The following is a 24,562-nucleotide window of genomic DNA, read 5'->3' on the forward strand; positions in this document are numbered from 1 at the left end:
TCTGACTACATCGATACACACTGGACAAATGCACATCGATGCTGACCACACAACAGTGATACAATTAACAAACTAACTTTATACTCAAAATTCCAAATGATCTATTATTTTTTTATTTAGCTTTGAATGTTATTCTGGTTGTTCGTCTATGTGTGCCCTGCGATTGGCTGGCAACCAGTTCAGGGTGTCCCCCGCCTACTGCCTGAAGACAACTGGGATAGGCTCCAGCAAGCCTTGTGAGGGTAAGCGGTTCAGAAAATGGATGGATGAATGTTACTCTTCATGCATGAACGTGTGTTTATTGTTTTGTTGTTGTTTTTGTTTTTTTGTTTGTTTTTGTTTTGCCTATGCATGCGATTTCCCGTCGATGTTGGAGATTTATGTCATGCATGCAACATGCAGACTATAATAGATCAACATCAAGCACAGCGGCGAGGAAGTAGGAAATTTTTAGGACAAGCAATGTGTTTATTTCTGTGGGAACACTTTGGATTTTGCAATAAAGGATATCCACATGACATGACGGTTGTCGTGTATAGCCTTTGCAAACACTGAATGAAATGTCAAGGGAACACCACAGTTTGTCGACCCGTCTCGACCGGCACCATGGCACACAAACAACAAACCTGTCATGAATCAACAGCGGCACAGAGCAAAAAGGTGTGATGCCTTATTTATTCTAAAACTCAATCATAAATACCCTCGTGCTCAAAGAATTACTTTTTATTGCGGAGCACGCAGAGAGCTGTCTTACTGACAGACCATGTATCGTCCTGCTGATTTTGAAAAAGAATATGCAAGCGTTTGTTAAAATTGTCTACTGTTATGTACAGTTGTTCTTTAAACGGAACAGTCACAGCAGCAGGTTAACTTAATGTGAAAATAAACAAGTTTAACACTTTTACACACAAGTATTAAACTTGTTAAAGTGTTTTGTTCCATAAAAAGAGAATGTTGACAATTATTCGAATATATGAAGCACTTTATCTTTATATTGAAAATATCATATCAAATTGCATTGCATTGTTCCAAAAAAGCAATGTGTTGCTTTGTGTTGAATTGTTCGGCCATATCATATTGGTCAAAAAAACGTGACACCCCTCCTATTTCCCACTATTTTACAACACTAAAGTGTGCAATAACCCACCCAGATTCTACGACTGGCCACAATGTGACGTGAGATTCTACTTAAGGTAAGTCATTTTAAAGTAAAAAGAACAACTATTTCGTAACGGGAGTGATCTGTCTGCTGATTGTATGAATAATGTTTCAAATAATTGAATGTCAGGCTTTGTAAAATATTTTAGGCACCATTAGTGTAGATAAAGAGCCATGTAAATCTTTATTTAATATTTCAGCTAATCTTATTTATTTTCCAGCATATGGAAAAAGCCAGGAGGACCTTGTCAGCACCTCTGTGTGTGTGTCATATAAATCTAATAGAGGAGCTGTAGGCTGAACTGCCGTAAGAGTAATTTCCTGCATAGGATTTTAAGGCATTTTGTAGCAATTTGTATCTCTTGTTGGTTCTCAGGTTACAATACATTTATTATTAATGCTAATATGACCACATGAACACATGGGCACCTTGCATTTTGTACTGATCTGAAATGTTGAAATAATGATCGTGTCTTTGTAATGTTGTGTGTCAAAATGTACATCGCTTGACTAGTGATTCTCATTTGTGGAATGCAACTTTAGTGGTCCGTGAAAGAATCACACCTAAGTACATTTCAGTTGTATTTTAGGGTGTACAGTATTCGCACCAGAAAAGTCCTTTGTTCCGGACCAAAAGTGGACCTATTTTTTTTTCTTTGGTGCAGTTCATATTCACACTGTACTTTTTGCACGTGAACCATGTTCTGTAAACACATCGGTGCAGGAGCCGATCTGTGCTCCCATTTGTGCAGAAATGAGGAGGGTCGCACCGAAAGCACAAACCCAAGAAGTGGAGGAAAACATGCAATTCCTACATGTTGCATTCTTGCTCTGTATGTTTCTGCTGTTATTGGAGCTGCAAAATAATTTTGAGTGCCAAGAGCAGCGCATTCAATCCAAGGTTTGCAAAGCTATTTCAAAATTTTTGAACAGCATCGGCAAATGTGTGCAGTAATCCGCAGCAGTCCGCACCGATCGTCACACGCCTCAATGTATTTACAGAATATAGTGCATTTGCAAAAAAGGACAGCATAAATATGAAGCAGAAAAATAAATAAAAAATAGGTCCGCTATTGGTCTCTATCAAACAAGCGGACCAAAGGACTTTTCGGGTGTTTTGAGTTCAGGGTTAGGCACTTTTGCATCTAGTCTTTCGGAACAGTTTGTTTTCAAACATTTATTGCGGTGTTTTTTTCAAGTTAAGTGTTAAAATGTAACTCTGTCATTAGGCACATTTTGATATCTGCTCCCAGTGACAGCTTGGTACAGTAGACATAAAAAGCCTACACACCCCTATGAAAATGCCAGGTATTAGTGCTATTAAAAAAAAATCAAGCCAAAATACATTTCATTTGCTCAGGAGCTTTTATAACATTGCGGTAGGTGGCGCCGTCATTTTTTTATGTCATCATGTGCTGGGGAAGAGGCATCACATACAAATATAGAAAGAATTAATCGAGGCGCTAAGAAAGCTAGCTCAGTCTCGAGCTGCCAAAAGGACACCATAGAGGAGGTGGCAGACAGAAGGATACTCGCCAAGCTGACATTCATCATGCACAACACTTCCCAACTGCTGCATTACCCTGCAGTAGACAACCAAAGTGAAAGGAGGAATGTTACTGTAGGTCATTCCTGCTCACAGCAATAACTCTGTTCAATTTCACTAAATAGCTACAGAGCATACACATGCACTTAAAAAGCCCAAAGGATCTTTAAATGTCTCTTATGTGCAATATTATTTAGGTGCAATACATCTTACACAATGTTGATGTTTCTTTCACCTTGAAATGTCATTTCCCTTCTCATGTGGTTTATTTTGATAATACTTGCTCCTTTTATAATATCGTATATTATTGCTTGCTGTTGTAACCAGTGAATTTCCCTACCGTCAGATCAAGTCTTCATCTTCTTAGCACATTGCTTCACCATAAGATATGAATTTGCTGTCTGATTTTCTTCTGAGTTATTTTTTGTATGGATTTCGGTTTATGTTGATTCTGTGGTTGTGTGTTTTCTTCCCACAGCCCATAAATATTGATTCATTGCACATGTTAAGTGCCTGGAGGTTTGAATATAAGTGTGACACTTCTGAAAGTACAGTACAGCAAACTCCACTGTTGCACAGTAAACCTGTCCCAGCATAATAAAGCATACAGACACAAACATCCACCCATCCGTCCATTTTCTAATTCTCTTATCCTCACAAGGGTCGCAGGTGTGCTGGAGCCTATCCAAGGTGTTTTTGGCCAGGAGGTGGAGTACACCTTGAACCGGTTGCCAGCCAATCACAGGGCATACAGACAAACAACTATTCACGCTCACAATCACACCAAGGTAGAATTTAGTGTTCCATTAACCTGCCATGCATATTTTTGGAATATGGGAGGAAACCAGAGTACCCGGAGAAACCCCATGCAGGCACAGGGAGAACATGCAAACTCTACGCAGGAAAGCTGGAATTGAACCCTGCACCTCTGCACTGTGAGGCGGACATGCTAACCAGTCCACACTGTGACACCAATACAAACAGGACAGAGGGAAAAAAAAGGAAAAAAAGACAATGCATGTGACTCACTTTATTCAGTTGGGAGAATTACATCTCTTTCCCCCCAACATAGTGAGTATTAGAACAGATGGATGGTTCTTGAAGACGAGTTTCTTTTGATTTTAATATTAACCTGAGCACAACACAGACTATTTCAGAAGATTGGTGAATCGTCTTCGAAAGGTATATTGAGAATTTCTTCATAAACATTTCACTCTCACTTTGAAGGAATTGTGTAATAAAACACAACACAGACATCAACCCATAACATACAGTTGGTTTGTTTAATAAATGGTTTAAAATTTGCCATGAATATTTCAACGGTGGGTGCATGAGAATATGGCACACATACATCGGTGACTAAAGCAGCAGAGCACATCCAAGTATCAAATTACATTACGATGTAAATTATTTAAACGACCATTACTCGCAGCAACACCTTAATAATAAACATCCCCAACAGAAAGCGTTCGCCCCCGTTCAAACCATAAAAGGGATGACTTTAAATTTCCGCCGAGACAGCCCAATATAAATACTTCATCTCTGACCCACATAATAATAGCGACATTTCAGGCGGAGCTCGATCTTGTCACAGCCCGCTTCCCCATTGAGCACTCCCTGGAACAACTCGAGCTGCTCGAGCCTCGTCGCTTTCCATCTTGCTCGCAAAAAGCAGCTTCCTATTCCATCTCCATCCACCGCCGTCGAGAGAAGAGAGGAGCGGGGAAGGGCAGCAGCGCACACCGAGAGAGAGGCGACAGGAACGGCCAGTGTGAGTAGCTTTTTACAATAAACACGGATGTGGTTCTGGCCCAATGTTTACTTTTGGGCTATTATGTCGAAGGTCGTTGCGTTGCTACAGAAGTGTGGGGGGGGGGGGGCTGACACCATAATGCATAAAGTTAACGTGTGAACTTGATGTACTGCGAAGACTACCAACCACTTAGTTAAGATACATGTTCATATTTTTGGATGCAGTGGTGGGCTATTATTTTTCTTCTCCGATGTCATTTCTAAGTCATTACAGAATTAGAGTTAACGCTATGGTGAATTACTCACGGTAATGGATACAGTATATAAGAGGTGTAGATCTGAGCTCAGTTCATATTACTGTAACTGTCAAGTGGAGCCTTGATGGCGATGGTTATTCCAGAGTTATGGTAATGAATTTAAAACCAGCGTATGAGGCATACTGTTGAACGCAACAGGAACGAAGCGGGAACACACATGCCAGCTGTATTTTATGCTCTTCACTATCAGCTTTACATCCAACTACTCAGTTTGTTTCACACATCCTTCTCCTTGATTCAACATTCATTGAAGGGCAATATCCTTGAGCAGTGTTTTTATAAATTAACCTGAGCTGATATTTAGGAAAATTGGGACTCATAACGTCAAGTTTGAACTAACTCTCCTCAGTTCTAGTTTGAATGTTCATTGTATTCTTACACCTACCTCTCTTTCTATTAGGATGGATGGATGATTGTTGATGATGCTGATGATGGATATTGTTCTCTTTAAAGTCATGAGAGTCAATGTAAAAAATAAAAACAAACACCCAGATTTGATCAGAAATATCACTCAAATCTGAGACAAATAGGACTGCCTCCTCAACCTGTACCACAAGTTATTCTTATGGTTTAAGATACCAGCACCCTTTCAGCAGAATGTTGTTTCTCATTTTCACTTGATTAAGATCCTCCATCAGCGTTATAGCAGAGATTTGCAAGAAAAATGTAATTCTGCATGAACTATTAACAATATATTTGGATTGTATCAAATCACAAACAAATATTCGGCTTAAACAAGACCACATAAACAATTTTAGGGGCCCATGATTTTACTGACCACCGCATGTAAAAATTACAGTGCAGGGTGGCAAAAGTCTGTGACCTGGATTTGATCACTGGCCTCCTTCAGCAGCAATAAACTCAACCAGCAACATTCCCTGCAATTGCAAATCAAGCCTGTACAGCAGTCAGGAAGAATTTGGGAAACATTTCTATTTACAAAACGGCTTCATTTCAGCAATGTTCATGAAATGTCTGGTGCGAATCACTCTCTTGAGGTCATGCCACGGCATCTCAATGGGGTTGAGGTCAAGACTTTGACTGGGCCATTCCAGGAGATGTATTTTCTTCTGCTGATAGTCAGTTGTTACAAGCATTCTCTGATTTATCCTTACAATGTCCACGTTTTCTTTTCTTTTTTTTTTTTTTCTTTTTTGAAAAGTTCGCCTTGAAAATGAATTTCGGTCAAGTGAAGTCGTCCACTTCCGGCTTCATTCAATTTAATCTCACTCGAGTCGCTCTGAACCAATCAGAGGGCGACGGCAAAAAAAAGGGAATGTATGTGGATTATGGAGCTTCAGCCAGGGGAGACCTAGGATAGTAGGAGCCAAAGGTGTGGGAATGACAAACACCGACATGGTTTCATGAAGATTACACGAGATGGCCAACAAAAGGGGAGTAGTGGGGTGCATCACTCTGAAATTCAATCTGCCATCTACCGTATCAATGACCTTGGGTACCTCAAGTGACTCATGGGGAATATTTGCTGGAGTACATGTAGTCTTGGTCAATAAATTGTCATCTGCACTGGGATTTATGAGAATCTGAAGGGGCACTGTCACTGAATTGCGAGTTGACTCAGCAGGGAGAGTGAAACGGGAGGGAGAGCAAAAGAGTTTGGCTCACCAGGGTGCTCTGCTTTTCCGATGAGCCTGATCTTTTTGTCGCAACGGACTATTGGCAGGAAAACATCTCGTTTGACCATAGTACAGAAACAGGTTAGCTTTCATCCGCCTCTGTCGTTCACTTGGCGGTCAGATGAATTCAGCTGAGCTGCATTGGTTCCTTGTCGGGTCAACGGAGGTGCTGTGGGCTGAACTTGGCGACTCGTTTGCAAAGCGGTATATTTTGGAGGTGCTGGCGATGGAGTTGGAGTCTTGGCTGCTTTCTTTCCTCCTTCATTCCCTAAGGCGCTTATCAATTTTTGTAGGCCAATTACATTTCTAAAGATGACGACTCATCTCAACTGCATCTCATCACAAACTGCAAACATATGCACAAAAATGGCTGATATACCACTCTTAATTGGGGGAATCATCTGGCACATGCTCTTCTTTTTTTTTTTTCCTCTCCTGCTTGTTTCTCGGCAGTTGGCACACAACTTAATGGTGCATTACCATCACCAACTGATTTCATTCGGAGATTCCTCTTAGCAAGCCAGAAAAAAAATTATATCCTAATTCTTTCTATTTCCCTCAAATAATTGAAGAATGAGTTTTAATTCCCCACAGGTACAGTTAGCCATATCATGCTTGCCCATCCTAAAATAGTGTGCTGCTCAGCCCTCTGTAGCCAAACCTCAATATTGATACAGTATTATTCTCTCTTGTCTTCTTTTTTTCCTTGCTTTCCTCACTTCACCAATGTTCCTTTGTATTATGTAATACCATCTGCCTTTCCTCTCTTCGCCCTTTTGCTTTAGACACCTTTCCTTTCATATTCTGTTTGAGTCTACCTTTCATTTCTGTTTCACTGAATTTAATATCTAAGTTCTAAGTTTAAATCAGGATGTTTGATACAGCGCAACTGTGTAATCTGGTTTTGTTACTATTAATTCACTCACTCGAGGTTGAGTAGAATCACTCCACTTGTAGGTTTTTACGCAATATTTGTTAATATTAGGGCAGCCCGGTGGTCGACTGGTTAGTGCGTCGGCCTCACAGTGCAGAGGTGCGGGATTCGATTCCGGCTCCGGCCTTCCTGTGTGGAGTTTGCATGTTCTCCCCATGCCTGCGTGGGTTTTCTCTGGGTACTCCGGTTTCCTCCCACATTCCAAAAACATACGTGGCAGGTTAATGGAAAACTCTAAATTATCCCTAGGTGTGAGTGTGAGCGCGAATGGTTGTCCGTCTATGGGTGCATTGCGATTGGTTGGCAACCCGTTCAGGGTGTCCCCCGCCTACTGCCCGAGGACAGCTGGGATAGGCTCCAGCACGCCCCGTGACCCTTGTGGGGATAGACGGATCAGAAAATGGATGGATGGATGTTAATATTAATTCTATTTTTTTTCCTTTTCTATATGTATTTTACAGGGCCCAATTTAACGCAGTGACGTCACCCTGGGCATGGGAGTCCTGCCTTAATCCAACGTTCCCACCGCTTACCATCTCCACTACCATAAATCTCCTCCACTGCGGCCTTCTCCTCAGTCTCTTAGCTTTTTTTATTCCTTTATCAATCTATAATTCCAACCCTCTATAATTTAGCACCTTCTTTCTTCCTACTAACTCCATTATACTCTTCTGAGGCCATGGCGGTGCCTTCAGCTCATGAGTATCACTGGCAGAGCCTAGCACGACTGCCCAGTGGCCGGGTCTACCACACTCTATCAGAGGTGGGAGGTCAGATGTACATGCTGGGGGGCTGTGATGCCGCAGGGAGGCCATGCTCCACCTTGGAATTATACTCTCCAGAGGTACAAAACGCAACAGGCCTGGCTTGCTGGTTTGTTTGCTGAAAATGCGCATCTGTTTTTGCATGAGAGCTTCTTGAAAGACTAAAACGTTGACAGTTGTGCTCTTTGTATTATTAATGTAACTGTTTGAAAGGATGCCTGTCGCTGTTCCCAGGGGGACCGATGGATATGCCTGCCCTCTATGCCCACCCCACGTGCCGGTGCTGCTGTAGCAGCACTTGGAAAGCAGATCCTTGTGGTGGGAGGAGTGGGAGAAGACCAGAAACCATTAAAGGTGGTGGAAATGTACAACACAGAGGAAGGGAGGTGGAGGAAGAGGAGCGCCCTCCGGGAGGCCCTGATGGGTGTGTCTATGATTGTAAAAGGTATGGATTTCAGATATTATCTTGGATCAGTGATTCTCTTCATAAATGTGATGCTTTTGGAATGCCTGTTTGATCCCCTTTTAAGTGATGCCCCATTTGGAATGAACATGTATTTATATTTAAGGCACAGAAAACTTGTGTTGTGCCCCTGTAAAATGTGCAAAATCTTTTCAAGCCGTTTATTGTTGCTGTTGAGTCTTGTTTGGGGTTCTCTGGTGGATTGGTTGATAGAAAAATAATTTTGATTTGTTTTGATAACTGGTGTAGATGTACAGGGTGTTTCATTAGCCTATGACACTTTACAAAAACTCTTAACCTTGATCGCTGGCTAGCCTTAGCAAGATAAAACCTGTTTCCCTTGAAAGATGAAATCTTCTTTTCTGCTGTGGTCATCTTGTTATCTTGTCACGCCATTGTTACATCACAATCAATGTTTTTACTTTTTGCATCACATGTTGTTTGCATTGATTTCAATGCTATTTTTGATCATGCTGTTCACTGGAAAGAAGGTTTTTTTTGTTGTTTTGTTTTTGTTGTTTTTTTTTTGTTTGTTTTTTTTTTTGTTCTGTCATGTGACATTCAGCAGCTGAGCTGTGACTGGTCGTTACCTTTGCCCAGAGCAACTGTGATGTCATTTACCATTGATAGCAAGTGGCAAAATGGCCGCCCCCTGAGATGCATGAAAACAGGTGGATTTTGCTGCTTAATTCATATTCCAAAAATGCAGTATCAATCAGACAAGCAACATATACTCCTCTCAACTGGCCCGTGACACAAAAAAAGGTTGGAGACCACTGCCATAGAACATAATTTTGTAAAGAGTATTTTTGACTTGTGATCTAACTTTTTAACTGCTTCATGCAGAAATCATATGTAAGGATTACTGTTCTGAAAAAAGAAAAACTGTCCTAAAATGCCACTTCAACTTTTGGTCTATTCAAGCCTCGACAGAGGCATTTTCCATTTGTTTTTATTTTGTATTGAAATGCAATGAAATATGTTTTTCCTGAGTTAAAAAATATTCCCGTCTGTGTCTATTATTTGATCCAGTCATCCAATAAAATCCAAATGTTCATGATGTAGGACAAACAATATGAACATAACATTTGATCAACAGTGAAAAAAAATTGTGACAAACACATAGTTTACATGTACTGTGTTTGGTCGATGTTACTTTTGTAACTTTCTTTTGATTATGTGCAGATATTTTGACCACCAACTGCTAATATCATTCCGACAAGAACTCGGGAGCACAGGGAATGTAATCAGGCCAATTCCCCCTGTTCCCTCCACTGTGCAATGGTCTGAGGTAACCGAATAAATGGTCGCTTTTGGACAATGGACTTGCTCACTTTCACTTGACTCCATACTTCGGGGCATGATAATGCACTACCCTGGCTTCAATTCCCAAGGGTATGTCCACTAAAACAGTGGTGTAAAAGAACCATGCACAGCCACAACAGCCCCGCACCTCCTCCTCATGCTCTTGACCAGCTTAGTCATAACATTACTGTGAAATGGAATTCCACTCCTAAGTCAGAATTCGTCGCAGTTTAGCCAACATGTTTGTGTTGTTCATTTTAGTACGTCCACCACACCTGAGCTAATCCATCAGGTATGTTGCAAGTTTGTGGAGATAGGATCTGATTAAGAGTGGCGGGGATTGAAGTCAATTTACAATTACGTCCTGGGCTGTAGAGATGGGTTTTCAACTGCTTCCATAAGACTGATATTTTTCAGCATTGACATTTCTTACTGTGATAACAACCCCAATTTTCTCAGTGATTCGTAGCTAGATTCTGGATTTATGGCAGAACATAACGTTGCACCACGTGATGATTTCAGCCACCTGATTATGAGCAACGAAAGCTCAATGGAAGAGTCAGAATTAAAAAAAATCGTTTGGCATAGACACATTTTACAGGAGTGCAATCACATGCTTGTGCTACTCATTTAAAAAAATGCACACTCCTTAGAAATGGGGCATCGTTTAAAAGGGAAATGAGTGGAAAGGAAACACCGTTACAACAGATAGATAATTGACCAAAAATTATTTGCAGAACTTTGTTTTGTGCTGTTGTATGCACAAATATGTTTGTTTGCCCTGCAAATGATTCATGACTTTAAATCATGTGATATATTCTTAAGAATGAATAATAAATACCGGTAGATTTATAACTAGATGGTTCCAGTAGGCTCAAACCTTTTTCAAGAATGAATTTCTACTCATGGTGACTTTTGCTTATATCAAACAAATTAGCTCATTTCACTGCTCAACAATTTTATACTGCAGTTTTTAATCAGAGATGCAAGTAAACTTTTCTAACTGATTTTTGTGCTGATTCTGAATCTGTCTTTTTTTTTTCTCTCTCAAACATCATTTATTCACAATAATAATAATGTGATAGGGGTGGCTGTCACTGGTTAGCACGTTCGCCTCACCGTGCAGAGGTGCAGGACACGACTCGGGCTCCGGCCTTCCTTTGTGGAGTTTGCATGTTCTCCTCATGCCTGCGTGGGTTTTTTGCGGGTACTTCCGGTTTTCCCACATTTCAAAAACATGCGCGGCAGGTTAATGGAACACTCTATATTGTCCTTAGGTGTGAGAGAGAGCGCAAATGGTTATTGTCTATATGTGCCCTGCAGTTGGCTGGCAACCAGTAGGGTGTGCCCCTCCTACTGCCCAAAGTCAGCTGGGATCGGCTCCAGCACGCCCGTGACCCTCGTGATGATAAGTGGATAAGAAGATGGATGGATTGATAATATGATTTGTAATATAGTCATATATTTACTAGTGTTTATGAATTAATGGTTCATTAACGGGTGGATTTTTTTCCCTGAAATGTCCCAGCTAGAAATTACAATGCATTGTGCAAGCATTTATAGGTCAAACTATCTCAAAAACTTCGTGTGCCCGAAAAAAAAAAAAAAGGCTTCTTCAACTGTCAATTTATTTGGAGTTTAGAGAGTTTAGTCTTCTGTCCTCGCTATTTAAGAATAATAATGCACTTAATAACTGTAAACACATGGGGATTATATTCAGCACGATATGCGTAGACTGTCATTTTTCTTGCCTGTATTCAATCCATTACTTGCAGCTTTATCGTCAGACTAAATGCCACCAAATAAAAGACGAATGGTATGACAAAACGATCAATTGTGCTAAATGAAAACAAGCAGGGTATTTTAAAGAAGGTAGTCAATCACTTAATGGACTAAATGGTGACATTTGTTGATTCATTGTTTTCAAGAGGTCGGATAATGAATCGCCAGATAACAAGGTTTGCTTCTTCAAAATTAATACAAGTTTTTTCAACTTTTTAATTATATTAGTCTTTGCCTGTTGCGTAGTAAGTGGTATTTGGCAGTCTTGCCTCAACCCAAAATGGTTCTGAGTATCAAGCCATTCCATATCTGTGGAGTTTGTTTACATTCTTCTGTGAGTTTCTACAGCTTCCTCTTGCAGTCCAAATTGCATGTATGTTTGGTCAATTTGAACTTTGTGTTGCATTTGAAGCAAATTTGAGAAGAACAAGTCAGTGAAAAGTTGGCTACATGGGACCAAAAAAGTCTCAGACGGCCAAGGAGGGCGCTTATATTTAAAAGTCACTCGATTTCTTCGCCGAGGAATTCACTGCTGTGAGGCTGCAGGAAAGGGCGATTGTGGAGTTGGTCAAAGGTGTGAAAACACATCTAGGATCTTGAAAAGGACAAGCACATTGCCTACTTGGACAGCAGAGTCACAGACTTCAAGCAGTACAACTCGGCCCGGGGTTGAGTTGCAGGGTCAACAGCAATAGCAGGGAAGCCCAGACTTCCCTCTCCCCAGCTATTTCCCATGCAACCAGAGATAGTCTCTCCAGCCTGTCCTGGGTTGTCCCCGGGGCCACCCCAAACCCAAATCCTCTGAAGCCATTTCTTGTTTTGAGCAGGGGTAACCAACCTTTCTGAAACTAATAGCTACTGTTAGGGTGATTCTGTTTGTGACCAACAGGGGGCACTGTAGGGCTCCTCCTGCAGTGGCACACCTGTTAGTTTGTGTTCTGTCAAAAGAATTCCCTGCCCAACCAGTCAGTGTTGGGTCATTGTTTGTCATTGTTTAGATTTGCTTGTGTCTGCTTTGTGTTTGTATTTTTGTTAAGTCCTCCCTGCCTCCCTGCTTCTTGGGGTCGGCTACCTACCACCTCGCAAACGTGACAGCTACTGGTTAATGCAGAGGACTATCAGTTTGATAGTATTCATTCATTCATTCATTCATTCATCTTCCGAACCGCTTGATCCTCACTAGTGTCGTGGGGGGTGCTGGAGCCAATCCCAGCTGTCATCGGGCAGCAGGCGGGGGACACCCTGAATCGGTTGCCAGCCAATCGCAGGGCACACAGAGACGAACAACCATCCACGCTCACATTCACACCTAGGGACAATCCAGAGTGTTCAATCAGCCTACCATGCATGTATTTGGAATGTGGGAGGAAACCGGAGTACCCGGAGAAAACCCACGCAGGCCCGGGGAGAACATGCAAACTCCACACAGGGAGGCCGGAGCTGGAATTGAACCCGGCACCTCTGCACTGTGAAGTCGACGTGCTAACCACTGGACTACCGGGCTGCCCTAGTTTGATAGTATGCCCTTTTGAAATAAATTTGCTAAACCTACCTTCTGATGTCATAATTAATGATTGATGATATTCATTTCTGAGTCAGAACTGATCACATTAGCGATTTCTCTCAAGAATTATGAAACAGATCAATATCTGCCAGCGTTCACATTTTGAAATGATCGCTTCTACAATATTCCTGGAGAGTCAAAGTGTCTAATCATTGGTGAGGTAATTTTTAAATAGCCCCGTGGGCACGATGTTGGTGACCCCTGGTTTCGAGTAATGTCGTAAAATGAGTTGCAAATATTAAGTTGTATATTTATTGTTTCAGGTTTAGATAAATTAGATGATACATAAACATTTTTAGAGGGTGTCCGTTCCATTTTTTTTTTTCTTGTGTAAGGTTCATCCTGTATGTTCCAGAAAATTCATTTCACAAATGATTGCCTCGATTGCATGTGTCTGTGCGTGCATGTAGATGGCCGTGCTCTTGCTGTGGGTGGAATGGGTGCTGACTTGCTCCCTCGCAACATCCTTCAACAGTATGACTTTCGTAAGGATGTGTGGGCTTTACTTCCTCCCATGCCGACCCCGCGCTATGATGCCAACACACATTTATTGGACAACAAACTCTATGTAGCAGGTACTTTCTAACACTAATAGGAACTGTTATTCAGGCAGAATGCGCTCTGTAAACTACTTCTATGTGTACTTTATTGAAATATTATTTTCCAATGATTAATCTATTGTCTTTTACAAAATGTTGTAGGTGGCCGCCAGTGTAAGCGGCCCGTGAAGGCCTTTGAGATGTATGACACCGACATGCGCTCATGGATATCGCTTCCAATGTTGTCATGTAAGCGATCGTATGGAGGTGTGTTATGGGACAGTGCTGGGAGGCTGTGTTTGCTGGGAGGTCTACGCCAGGGAGGAGGACATCAGACCTCAAAATTTACCAAGAACGTCAACATTTTTGACTGCAACCAAGGTATGGATGACCTAAAATAAAATATCCATATTTATTTTCAAATGAATCACATCATTCATTTGCGCTTAACACGCTTAAGTCTTTAAGAAAGGCTTCTCAAACCGTCGCTCGCGGCGTAGTTTTGAGTAGCCCGCAGAAAGCTTTTAGATCTTACTATATTTAGCTGCAAGGTTTGACTTCACTTCGAAAAAATTGAATATTACGTATCACGAGCATCTACCTGTCATTATTCTGTTTCTATTAGTCTCCAGTAGGTGGCATAGGAGGGCTTTCTTTCATGGATCGTAATCACCTGACGACTGAAGGACTGTAATGCCGACCATTCAGCGTCTGATAATTCACCTTGCTCAAGCTATTGTTCTCAGTACAGTTTTCGAGACATTTCCATGGTTTTGCTCTGTAGTTCCCTTGCCTCGTTTTGTATTTTAAGTAGTTTTCTCTGTTTTTGTAAGTTTATTCTTGGTTTGTGTCTCAAGAGTTTTGGTCCTCTTGTCCTTTTGAGACAACCTATTTCCGTTTACAATAAAGTTATAAATAAGTTAGAATTGCTGAACAAAGTGTGAGTAATTCTGGAAGCAAATCTGCCCAATAGAGTCGGATTTAATGTCAAATAGTGCAATGTTGTACATCCTGATCTTTCTGTTAACATGCAGGAAAATTCCGAGTGCCATACATTGTTGGCATTAAGACAACCCATTTCTGTTGTGGCATCTCATTTATACTTGTATTCGAAATTTATGCCTCAAAATGTAGAAATCAATATTGTGTTGATTTAATGTTAGGCCCATGCACTATGCAGCGACAAGTGTATGAAATATGACCAGAGAAGCGTAATGAAAGCTCAAATACGATTGAGTTATTTATCTATCTAGCTACTTATTTATTTATTTACCACTGGGTATGTGTTTTGACAGGGGATTTTGGTAGAATGAAATGCAGAACCGGAGTGTGATTCCGGTTATTCTCGTATAATAATGAGGTGATGTTTTTTTTTTTCATTAAAAAAAATAAATAAAAGCAAATGTCTGTGCCTTATGCACACAAAGACTAGGATATCAATATTTCCACTTTCACACATCAGGAATGCACAATACCAAGTTTCTCCAATTTCGAAATAGATGAGATGGGAGATGAGCTGCAGATGGGAAACGGGCAACCAGGAGCTGCCTGAATTATAAGATCACGAAACAGATGGCTGTAATATCCATCTTCAGCAATGACTTTCCACATAGAAACATATTCGGTCATTCAGTAACTGTGTAATATTTGCATTTATACCTCTATATCACGAAAAATCAGGCACCCTCCAAACTGGCCTTTCTACGTAAGTGGTGTCCTTCTGGTGTACTTGCAGTGCATAGGCAAGATAACACACACAGCACACAAAACAAGAATTGAAAAAGAGAATGAATATGAAGTAGGGCAAAAAACATTTTGGTAATATGTCTATCTTCCGGTATATGAAAATAAATAAATAAATAAAAACATGTCTCAAAATAAGAAGTTTCACATCGCAGTTTGTAAGTGAAAATCAGCATTTTGTGTCTCATAAAAACACATTGAAAAGCAAACCTGAGAATCAAAAATAACGTTTTTCTAATCGATGGGGACAATCCCAAAAGGCATGGTAACGTAATGCAACGCATTTTTGTTCCTTACTCATAGGAAGTAGGAAGTGGAAGCAAATGGTCAATAGGGTGCCTCGTATCAGGCCACCGAGACATTACAGATGCTGGCCTAACTGGGCCAGGACAAATTTCATGAACAAATATGATGAAATCAACACAATGTTGTTTTTAAAAAAAACAACAACACGGTGTGTGTGTGTGTGTGTGTGTGTGTGTGTGTGTGTGTGTGTGTGTGTGTGTGTGTGTGTGTGTGTGTGTCCACGTTGAACAATCAATTCCCGCTGCTTTCCCCTGTTCAGATACTGTTGAGGCAAGCTAGCAATGAGCTTTGGCTGGCTAGCGAGTGTGGCTAAACACGTTCCGGTGTCACTCCTAAGTCAGTAATCATATCCTCAATGGCTGTGAATAAGCTACAGTATACTTCTGACAAATATTGTTGAAACATAGGGACGGCGAGGTGTAATTAACAGAAGACTGAGAAACTAGTCTAATTGCTAAGCTAAAATAAACATGTCCTTGTGACACATCGGTATTTTGTGCTTGGCTGATGAAGTACATTTTTCACACAAGGATGGCTGGAACCTCATTGTAGCGGAATGTATCCAACTTTGAATAGCAAAATAAACCAGCAGGCAATATAATAACCTTCTGGAGAGAAAATTATTAAAACCTAAACAGAACAAGAACCGGAAAAGAAAGATGTTATGTGATAGTGTTTGTCAGCTTGCTGCGGGATAAAAGTGTATTCATACAGTACAGCATTTTGAATATTCCTTCGTATAACACCAGTAGTTATGAATTTTCTTATTTTCATAATACACCCCTAAGATTTGTAATCAAATATTCTTTGCTGAAAGACCGTACAACCAATTCAGAAAGTTTTGAGATTTTTTTAGCCACAATTATCAACCATAACATTCAAACGAACTTTTTTCTTAATGCCGAATACATACGAATGTTTTGAAAAATGTATGGTATGATTAATAATCACACTAAAATTTGTGTTAATAATGTATGATTTCTGATGAATTACTAATTATGTGTGTCAAGTGTACCTTCAATACTTCTTGCAAGTATGTTATCACATCAACTTTTATAACTTTTATACTTGGTATTAATATTCATCTAAGAACAGTTACGTTGCATGCCAATGTAATTTTTAGCTAACCAGTTTCCAAGCAAGGATTATTTATTTAGTTGTTGTTATTATTATTAGTTTTTTGTTTGTTTGTTTTTTTTTTACTAGAATGCTAAAACCAACATTTTACCTTTTTGCTTGAGAACTGAATTATGTGTGACCATTAAATTCTGCTGCATCATTCCCACCTTGCTTGTCCTTCATTTCCCCGTTCAGGTATGTGGCTGAAGTCAGATGAGACAGTGCCCTTGAAAACCAAGAGGGCTGACTTTGTGGCCGCTTTGCTGCGTGGCCGCATGGTGGTAGCAGGCGGACTAGGTAAGACTAAATAATGGTTTCTACATAATGGAAATGAACTCACACTTATTTGAATGTCATTTGTACAATACCAAACAGAGCTATCGTGTCCCACTATGAAACTAGTCAAGACTCAACACAGAAAGTGGACTTGTGTGTCTTATTTATTCTGTATATCACATGATTCTAGCTTTGATAATGGAATATTTATAATTACAATTTACATTACCTCTAAATTAAATGGTTTAAAGATAATTTAATTATGGCGACCTCTCAACTTTTTCTGCCTCCCCTGGCTAAACTAGGCTCCTCCCAAAATGCAAAGTTTGTCTCTCATTTAAGAAGTGTTCAAATATTTTCTTGGCACCAAGATGCCACAAGATGGTGCAAAACCCCCTCTCTAATAGAAAAGTGAAACTATAGTATTTTTCTGAGATGCCACAAAATGATTCTAAAATTAGAGGTGTCAAATTATCGTGTTAATTGCGAATAATTAATTACAGTCATATTTAGCGCGTTATGTTTTTTAATCGCGTTAATCTAAATTTTAATCTCTAATTTTATTGTTTCTGTTGGTGGGTTGCTTTTTTATAATCTCCCATTTTATGTGTTGGCTTCCTGTGTTTGAGTTGTAGAGGGTGGGAAACAATGGTCAATCACAGCCTGAAGCGGACATTGATTGGCTGTCATTATGTTTGGGCTTGTTTAGCAGAAGCTGATAGGCTCCCATTGGAGTTGGGAGGGCCAGGTATGCAGCGGTGAGAAGAGGTGAACATGAATGAGCATGTGAGAGTTCTCGGCCCAATGAATGGAAAATTTACATTCCAAAAATGCCCTGACGGGACTCTGGATAAAGCTAGAGTGTTGTGCCGAATTTGTAAGGAGTTTGCTGACCAGCGAAGCAGCTCAAGTTTAGCCTACCACATCAATGCAAAGCACCCAGTCGCGAGTGCAGCCTCAGTTAACATTAGCACCGAAAGCAATATAGCGAGCTAAAGCAAAGCTTTTCGCCAAACTAAACTCGAGAACACCCCGCGTACGAGGCATGAAGTCAGCATAGCTGCTGTGTCCTCTGTAGCCTCGAGAAGTGATTTATGTTTATTTCAGCACTTTATTTTGTAATCATGAACAGTGTTATTTTTGAAGTGCTAACTTAAAGCACTGTGATTTAAGGGTCTGTTTTATGTATTTTTTATTATCTGAAGCAAGTTCAGTGTTCAGTACTTGTACTGATCAGAAAGGTATTCTTACTGTTTTTGACATGTTAACCTAAGCACTTTTTATGGACCTGATGTTCTATTTTGTTTTTATTTTGTAATTATTTGGAGATTTACCAAAAAACTAACTCGTGATATTCCCCCTGGTGGTTAAAACTAAAGGTTGCAGGTAAGACTTGGGACTAGTCTCAAATACAGCAGAAAGTAAATGGCTCGGACTGCATCTGTTCAAGTATGTTCAAAAACAATAAACGACTTTATAATGCCACTTTTTTGGGGATGTCAATCTTTTGTTCTGCCTCAATAATGTAATTCATTTAAAATGAAAATGTCATCAATTTTTAGATGAGATTAAAATATAGATTAATTAGATCAATGAATTACAGATTATTATTAATTAGTCTCACAATGTTTTTAATCTCTTGACAGCACTATCGAAAATTCTATCGAATAGAAAAATGGCACTACTTTTCTGTTACACAGGACTTTGGCCCCATCTTGTGGCGTCCTTGGTCATTTCAGAAAAAGCATGAAAATTGACTATGCAAGTTTTTGAAGAAAATATTTTTGTTAAAATAATTGTGAACAGATAGGAGGACATGGTAATGTTAATCCGTCCAACAAAGGCAGCAGACAACAGAAGGTACACTGCTTAATTTTTAAGGCTTTAAAACACCGTCATCAACTGACATTTAGTCTATCCCGTGGCGCTGATCCGCAACACACTCGGTCAGGTCGACCGGAAGAAAAAAAATAGATTTTAAAATGCAATATTTACCCTTTAATAGGATGTTGACCCCATGATGAAACCGTCAAAAAAATCGACAAAAGCTTAAATAAACGCCGTTTTAAACAGAATGTATTTGGTACTGTGTCAACCATTACAATGAATCTGTCCTCACATCAAACAAAAGACAAACATCTCCGACATATTACAAAATATTTTTTGTAATATGAAACAAACATGTTGCCAAGTCCAGTCACCGAAGTATCAAACTAGCATTAAAAAATTCCAGCCACTTAAAACATCCAAAATATTGCCAAACTAGAGACGTGACCTTCCCCCTCTTATCAACACTTTTTTTTTTTACCTTTCATTTCAGTGCACACGATTCTTTTTTTTAAACAAATTCTGAGACTTGAAGGCTAAACATTAAATTGTTAGTGTGGGCTTTATTTTCTTTGTGGTTTTGAACTGTAATCCACTCAGCAAAAGTAGCAGGTCGATTTGATGACAGGACCAAATGTACTTTGCTGGGCCGTAGTAGGTAAGGATGCTGCGGGCGGATCCCAATTCTCTCCCCAACTTCTGTCTCGGTAGCCTCGAATGCAGAGCGGTTTTCTTTAAGATTGTATTTCTATCGAACGTATTTTCCACTGAGATTGATCACGTGTCTATTACGTTACACATTGATCTTGTTTTATCGCCCAGCCCGATAGAGGTCTGTGTGCATCTGAGCTTGCCCATTCCAACATGTTATGTCTTTCCATTTGGAATTTCGCCACTTGTGTGATTACGATGTCGTGATGTGATTAGGTCATGAGCCCTCCGCACTGGACACTGTTGAGGCTTTTCATCCTCTGAAGAAAAAATGGGAGCGATTGGCTTCCATGACGTTCGCACGATGCTCGGCCTCCTTCATCGTCATCAGAGATCGACTTCTCGTAGTTGGTGGAGTCAACCAGGTATACTGAATATTCAGGGCTGTAAGTAAAATGCATACCGAGCTAGATCTGCAGCGGATAGTAAGACAGGAATTTAGATTGAAATTCTTGATTGGGAATTTCGATAATATCAAACGTGAGCCAGCACGCTTTTCAAACGAAAAAAAAATGGGCATTTTCGATAAAACGTCCGCGGGTCTTCCTCTTGTCTGACAACTGAATTAACTGATAAGGTACTCAGTCATACAAAACAGTGTTTACAATGATAAGAATACTGTGAGGAGCTCAGAGTTGGAAATTGTATCATCCACTGAGATTATTTTGCTATATGGGAAACATAATTGGTGAAGTGACCAATAGTTTGCCGTATGTTTTAATCACACTGGCAAGTGTAATGGATTTTGTCCTCAAAGGTGCACTGTGGATATCATTCTAAGGTGGCGGGCGCATGCGTATGGCTAATGTGGTGGCTAAAGATTTGTCGTTTGCTGTAGTGTAAGACTGCCGAGTTAAAACACAATGACAGTGAAGCATAATTCAACATAATTGAATGCCCAGTGGCAAAAAGAAGAAGAAATCGTTGCAACATCATTGTTGCCAGCAAGCTTACTGCACACAAAACATGAAGGAAGAAGGTGGGTTGAACTTTTCTTTGATTTGAAAAGTCCAAATCCTTGACTTTCAGTCAATTGTCAATATTTCTGATTTAGTCCACCATGAAAGCAAACAAAGCATGTATTTGTGTTTTAAGCAAAACAAAGACGATAATATCGACCTTACTTCAAAAAACGGATCAACATTTTGCCCCGTCTTTCAACACGTCATGAATCCAAATGGTGCAACCCGGTTTGAAATCCTCTGAGCCTTACCAAACTTTAAATCACAACTCTGAAAACGGGACTAGGATCAATAATACCCAAATACTGAACAGTTTTCATACATTACAGACATTCTGTATTTGCATCAATTATGAGTAAAAAATAATGAAAGCTTGGATTAATGGACATTTTGATAGGGCCCTGAATTGACTTTATGACACATAGTGTGCTTATTAAACACTCTTAACTTTTGATCTGAATCCTCACACACGCTTACAACTTTGAATCTTAAAGTATTCTTAACCTTTATATATATACAAGTTCTGATCCGCTTCATCCTCACAAAGGTCGCGGGGGGTGCTGGAACCTATCCCTGCTGTCTTCGGGCAATAGGCGGGGGACACCCTGAACCGGCTGCCAGCCAATCGCAGGGCACACACAGATGAACAACCATCTGTGCTCACACTCGCACCTTGGGACAATTTAGAGTGTTCAATCAGCCTGCCATGCATGTTTTGGGAATGTGGGAGGAAACCAGAGTACCCGGAGAAAACACACGCAAGCCCGGGAGAACATGCAAACTCCACACAGGGAGGCCGCAGCTGGAATTGAACCCGGTACCTCTGCACTGTGAGGTCGACGCGCTAACCACTGGAGCACCGGGCCGCAGTAACCGTAGTTAATCACTGAATTACACTAATGCAGTAGTAAAGCCACAATTACAGGAATGTACACACTGTGGCGACAAACCCTTGTTGACCATGAATATAAAACATTCAAATGGGAAACAGAAGTATAGCCGTAACTGAGTCTTCACCGCTACTGACCATAAAATGTTTGTTGGGCTCTAGACAGTTTTTTTTTGACTGATTTCAGAGTCTGCACTTTGTTCCTTTTACTTTATTACAATATATACCAGTGTTCAGTGTAAATGCTTCGGCCACATATGCTGTAGATGCTATTTCTCCTTATCTGTCTCTATTTGTTGCTCCTAGGTGCCCAGTTCGGCTCATGAGATACTGTATGTAAAAGAAGAGGAATATCTGTAGACTGATCTCAAATGAATGAAGCCCATCAGCAGTAGCGCCCTCTTTCATCACAGTGCAACATGGTGATGAACTTCTATATGGGACAACACTGCCCCCTTTTGGGCTTTAATAACAGCGCAACCCACGTTGAGGCACCATCAACAGGAATGCAAAATGCTTTTTGGTATGCAAAATGAGCTTTCTGAAGAAATCTTAGTATCTAATGATTCTACATTGTACGTTGTAGTGCACACGTTTTGTTGCTTATGCCTTGCAATGTAGAGACTAATCTGCAGTGCTTGACACATTTGTTTTAACGCCACCCTGGGCACCCTTTATGCCGGCCGCCCAAAAGTATCAACATTTTTTAAGGTTGTTAATACATCAGCATTAAGAAGCTCTTCAACTAAAATGATATGATTTACTGCTATTAATTACAATACTTATTTTCACATTTTTTTCTTCTTCTTGGGCTGTTACATAAACTTCCAACTTTTGGATGATCTTGGTGACACATACAACCAGAGCTGCTTTGCAAAAAAAGAATGGAGGGGGCGTTGTTGAACCATTTTTTTTAAATCACACAGTAGCCTGACAAAATATTGATTCCGTTGCCAGGCCTGAGGTGTTTTCATGAGTTTTCAAGCCCGTTTAGAACCTTGAAAAGTTGTGTTGTTTTCTTGGCGAATAGCATGTTGTCATGGCAACAGCCTTTCAACAAACTTCGGTGGACAACATCACAAAGGCCTAAACGCCCTTCAGAGCAAATAGAAGGTAAATGTGGCTAAACCGCCAAGAAAAACATAATAGAATAAAAAATACAGTATATTTCCTGTAGCCAGTGGGAAAAAATGGCTCGGCAGAGAATGAAATTAGAACAACTCTTTGTTCTTGTGTTGAAGTTAATGTTTCAATGTACCCTGGTATGGGTGGATCTTCAAAATCTCATTTCATATACTGTACTTTATTGTCCCCAAAGGGAAATTGACACAGTTTGTGGACGAAGTGAATGGCAATCAGATCCCACAAACATAGACACAAACAAATTCTGTACAAAAAATATTTATTTAATAACAAAAGAGGAACGACAAGTATAAACAGAAATCGCCAGGAAACCAGGAAAAACAATACATTAACAAAAAGCTCTCGCAAAGGCAACGTAATAGTACATCCGAAAATATAAACGAAATGACGAGAGTCCATTTTCACGAAACAAAAACGAGAGCATGATCAAAAGGCAAAAATAATACAAATACTTACAAGCGAGAGACTCGAGCGCAAAAACGATAATGATGAGAATGAGAAAAAACACATTTAAAACAAACTAAAAAACACAAGAACTGCAGAACAAAACAGGAGTCTGAGTCGCCACAGTGTGGCGCCAGAAACAACAAAATGTTCGCCAGTCCAGGTTTGGACATAATACATTCAAAAAATATGTGGTCGATTGTCTGTACCTCATTCTCACAGAAAGCACATTCATTGTCATCTACTTCAAAATCGTTTTGGGTTTTTTGTTTGTTTGGTTTTTTTGCAATTCGTTGGCGGGACGAAAACAATTCATCATTTCAAAGTATCTCTCGTTGACTTTTGGTGGAATAGGAAGATGTAAATAAATTGTTCTTAGCTTTTCAATGGATGTTTTGTCATATTTATTTCTTGTGTTATTGCTGGTGATTTTACAAGGGAATGGATTCTCAGAAAGACTGTCAAATGAATTTATGAATACAGTTTTTTTTTTTTTCTCAGTGAGAGAAATCTCTTGTATAGCAATGGCACTCAATCGTGAGTTGCTAGCTGGGTGTTCAGTTGTACTTTTAGTAAGAAAAAGAAATTCTTGAGGCAAAGCTCTTTTCCTTCTTTCAAATCCAGATCTGGGAGGATAGAAATTGCATTTGACCCAACATTGCTCCTAACTTAGCATGGCACCATCTATGGTCATCAGATCTTCATAAAACAGTGACTTGTTTCTATCTGTCTTGGAATATGGTGAGTAATTGTGCACAGATCAACGTCTTCTCCTTCGGCCATTTTGGGTTAAAATGCGAGTGATAGCTCGAGCAGGCGCTAATCCAATCTTTTTTTGTTTTTTTTTAATCTTTATTGAACAAGTCAGGATACAATTCTCAGGAAACAGAAAATGCGCTAATCCAATCACCGAACGCGCACGGCCAGTCTCGACGTAAGGCCTTCTAGCTGGCCCTAGTACGCAGACGAGTTTCAGACTCGTGATCTGATTGGCTATTGAAGCCTGACTGTACCCGTTCATTTACAGCGCACAGGGGGCAACACAAGCTCGCTGAAATATGATTGGTTAAAAACTCTACCATAACAAATAAGTTATTTATCGAGTGGCTTTCAATGTTATTTAAAATAACATTGAAAGCCACTCGACTAAGTGGAAATAATATGACGTAAAGAATACAGAGAATAATTTTGTTTACATATTTATGAAAATAAAATAACAAATTAATGTTATTCTCAGAAAAGTAAATTTACTTTTCTGAGAATGTTTAGGCCAGCAGAGAAGGCCTTGCTGACCCTGAGGGTCCGCCACTGCTTGTACTATATTTGTTATCAAAATATTAAGCGATATTTCCCTTTTTCCTGTTCTACTGTCGCATCTCAT

At 40.0% G+C, this 24,562-nt stretch overlaps 1 protein-coding gene across 2 annotated transcripts; it reads left to right on the plus strand.

Annotated features, from left to right (window-relative positions):
- Nucleotides 1-3,772: 3,772 nt before the first annotated feature.
- On the plus strand, nucleotides 3,773-23,568 carry klhdc8a (kelch domain containing 8A). Of its 2 annotated transcripts, XM_019879745.1 has the most exons (8): nucleotides 3,773-4,475; nucleotides 7,806-8,188; nucleotides 8,343-8,553; nucleotides 13,633-13,797; nucleotides 13,924-14,142; nucleotides 17,125-17,226; nucleotides 19,960-20,108; nucleotides 21,901-23,568. In XM_019879745.1, exons 2-8 carry the CDS (start codon nucleotides 8,024-8,026, stop codon nucleotides 21,952-21,954), a joined length of 1,065 nt encoding a protein of 354 aa, XP_019735304.1. In that variant the 5' UTR covers nucleotides 3,773-4,475; nucleotides 7,806-8,023; the 3' UTR covers nucleotides 21,955-23,568. The 2 variants fall into 2 exon arrangements, with proteins under 2 accessions (XP_019735304.1, XP_019735313.1); XM_019879754.1 differs by lacking the exon at nucleotides 7,806-8,188 and having other exon boundaries at nucleotides 3,776-4,475.
- The last annotated feature ends 994 nt before the right edge of the window (nucleotides 23,569-24,562 follow it).

This window comes from Hippocampus comes, unplaced genomic scaffold (genome assembly GCF_001891065.2).
Source record: "Hippocampus comes isolate QL1 unplaced genomic scaffold, H_comes_QL1_v1.1 scaffold205, whole genome shotgun sequence".
NCBI classification, from domain to species: Eukaryota; Metazoa; Chordata; class Actinopteri; order Syngnathiformes; family Syngnathidae; genus Hippocampus; species Hippocampus comes.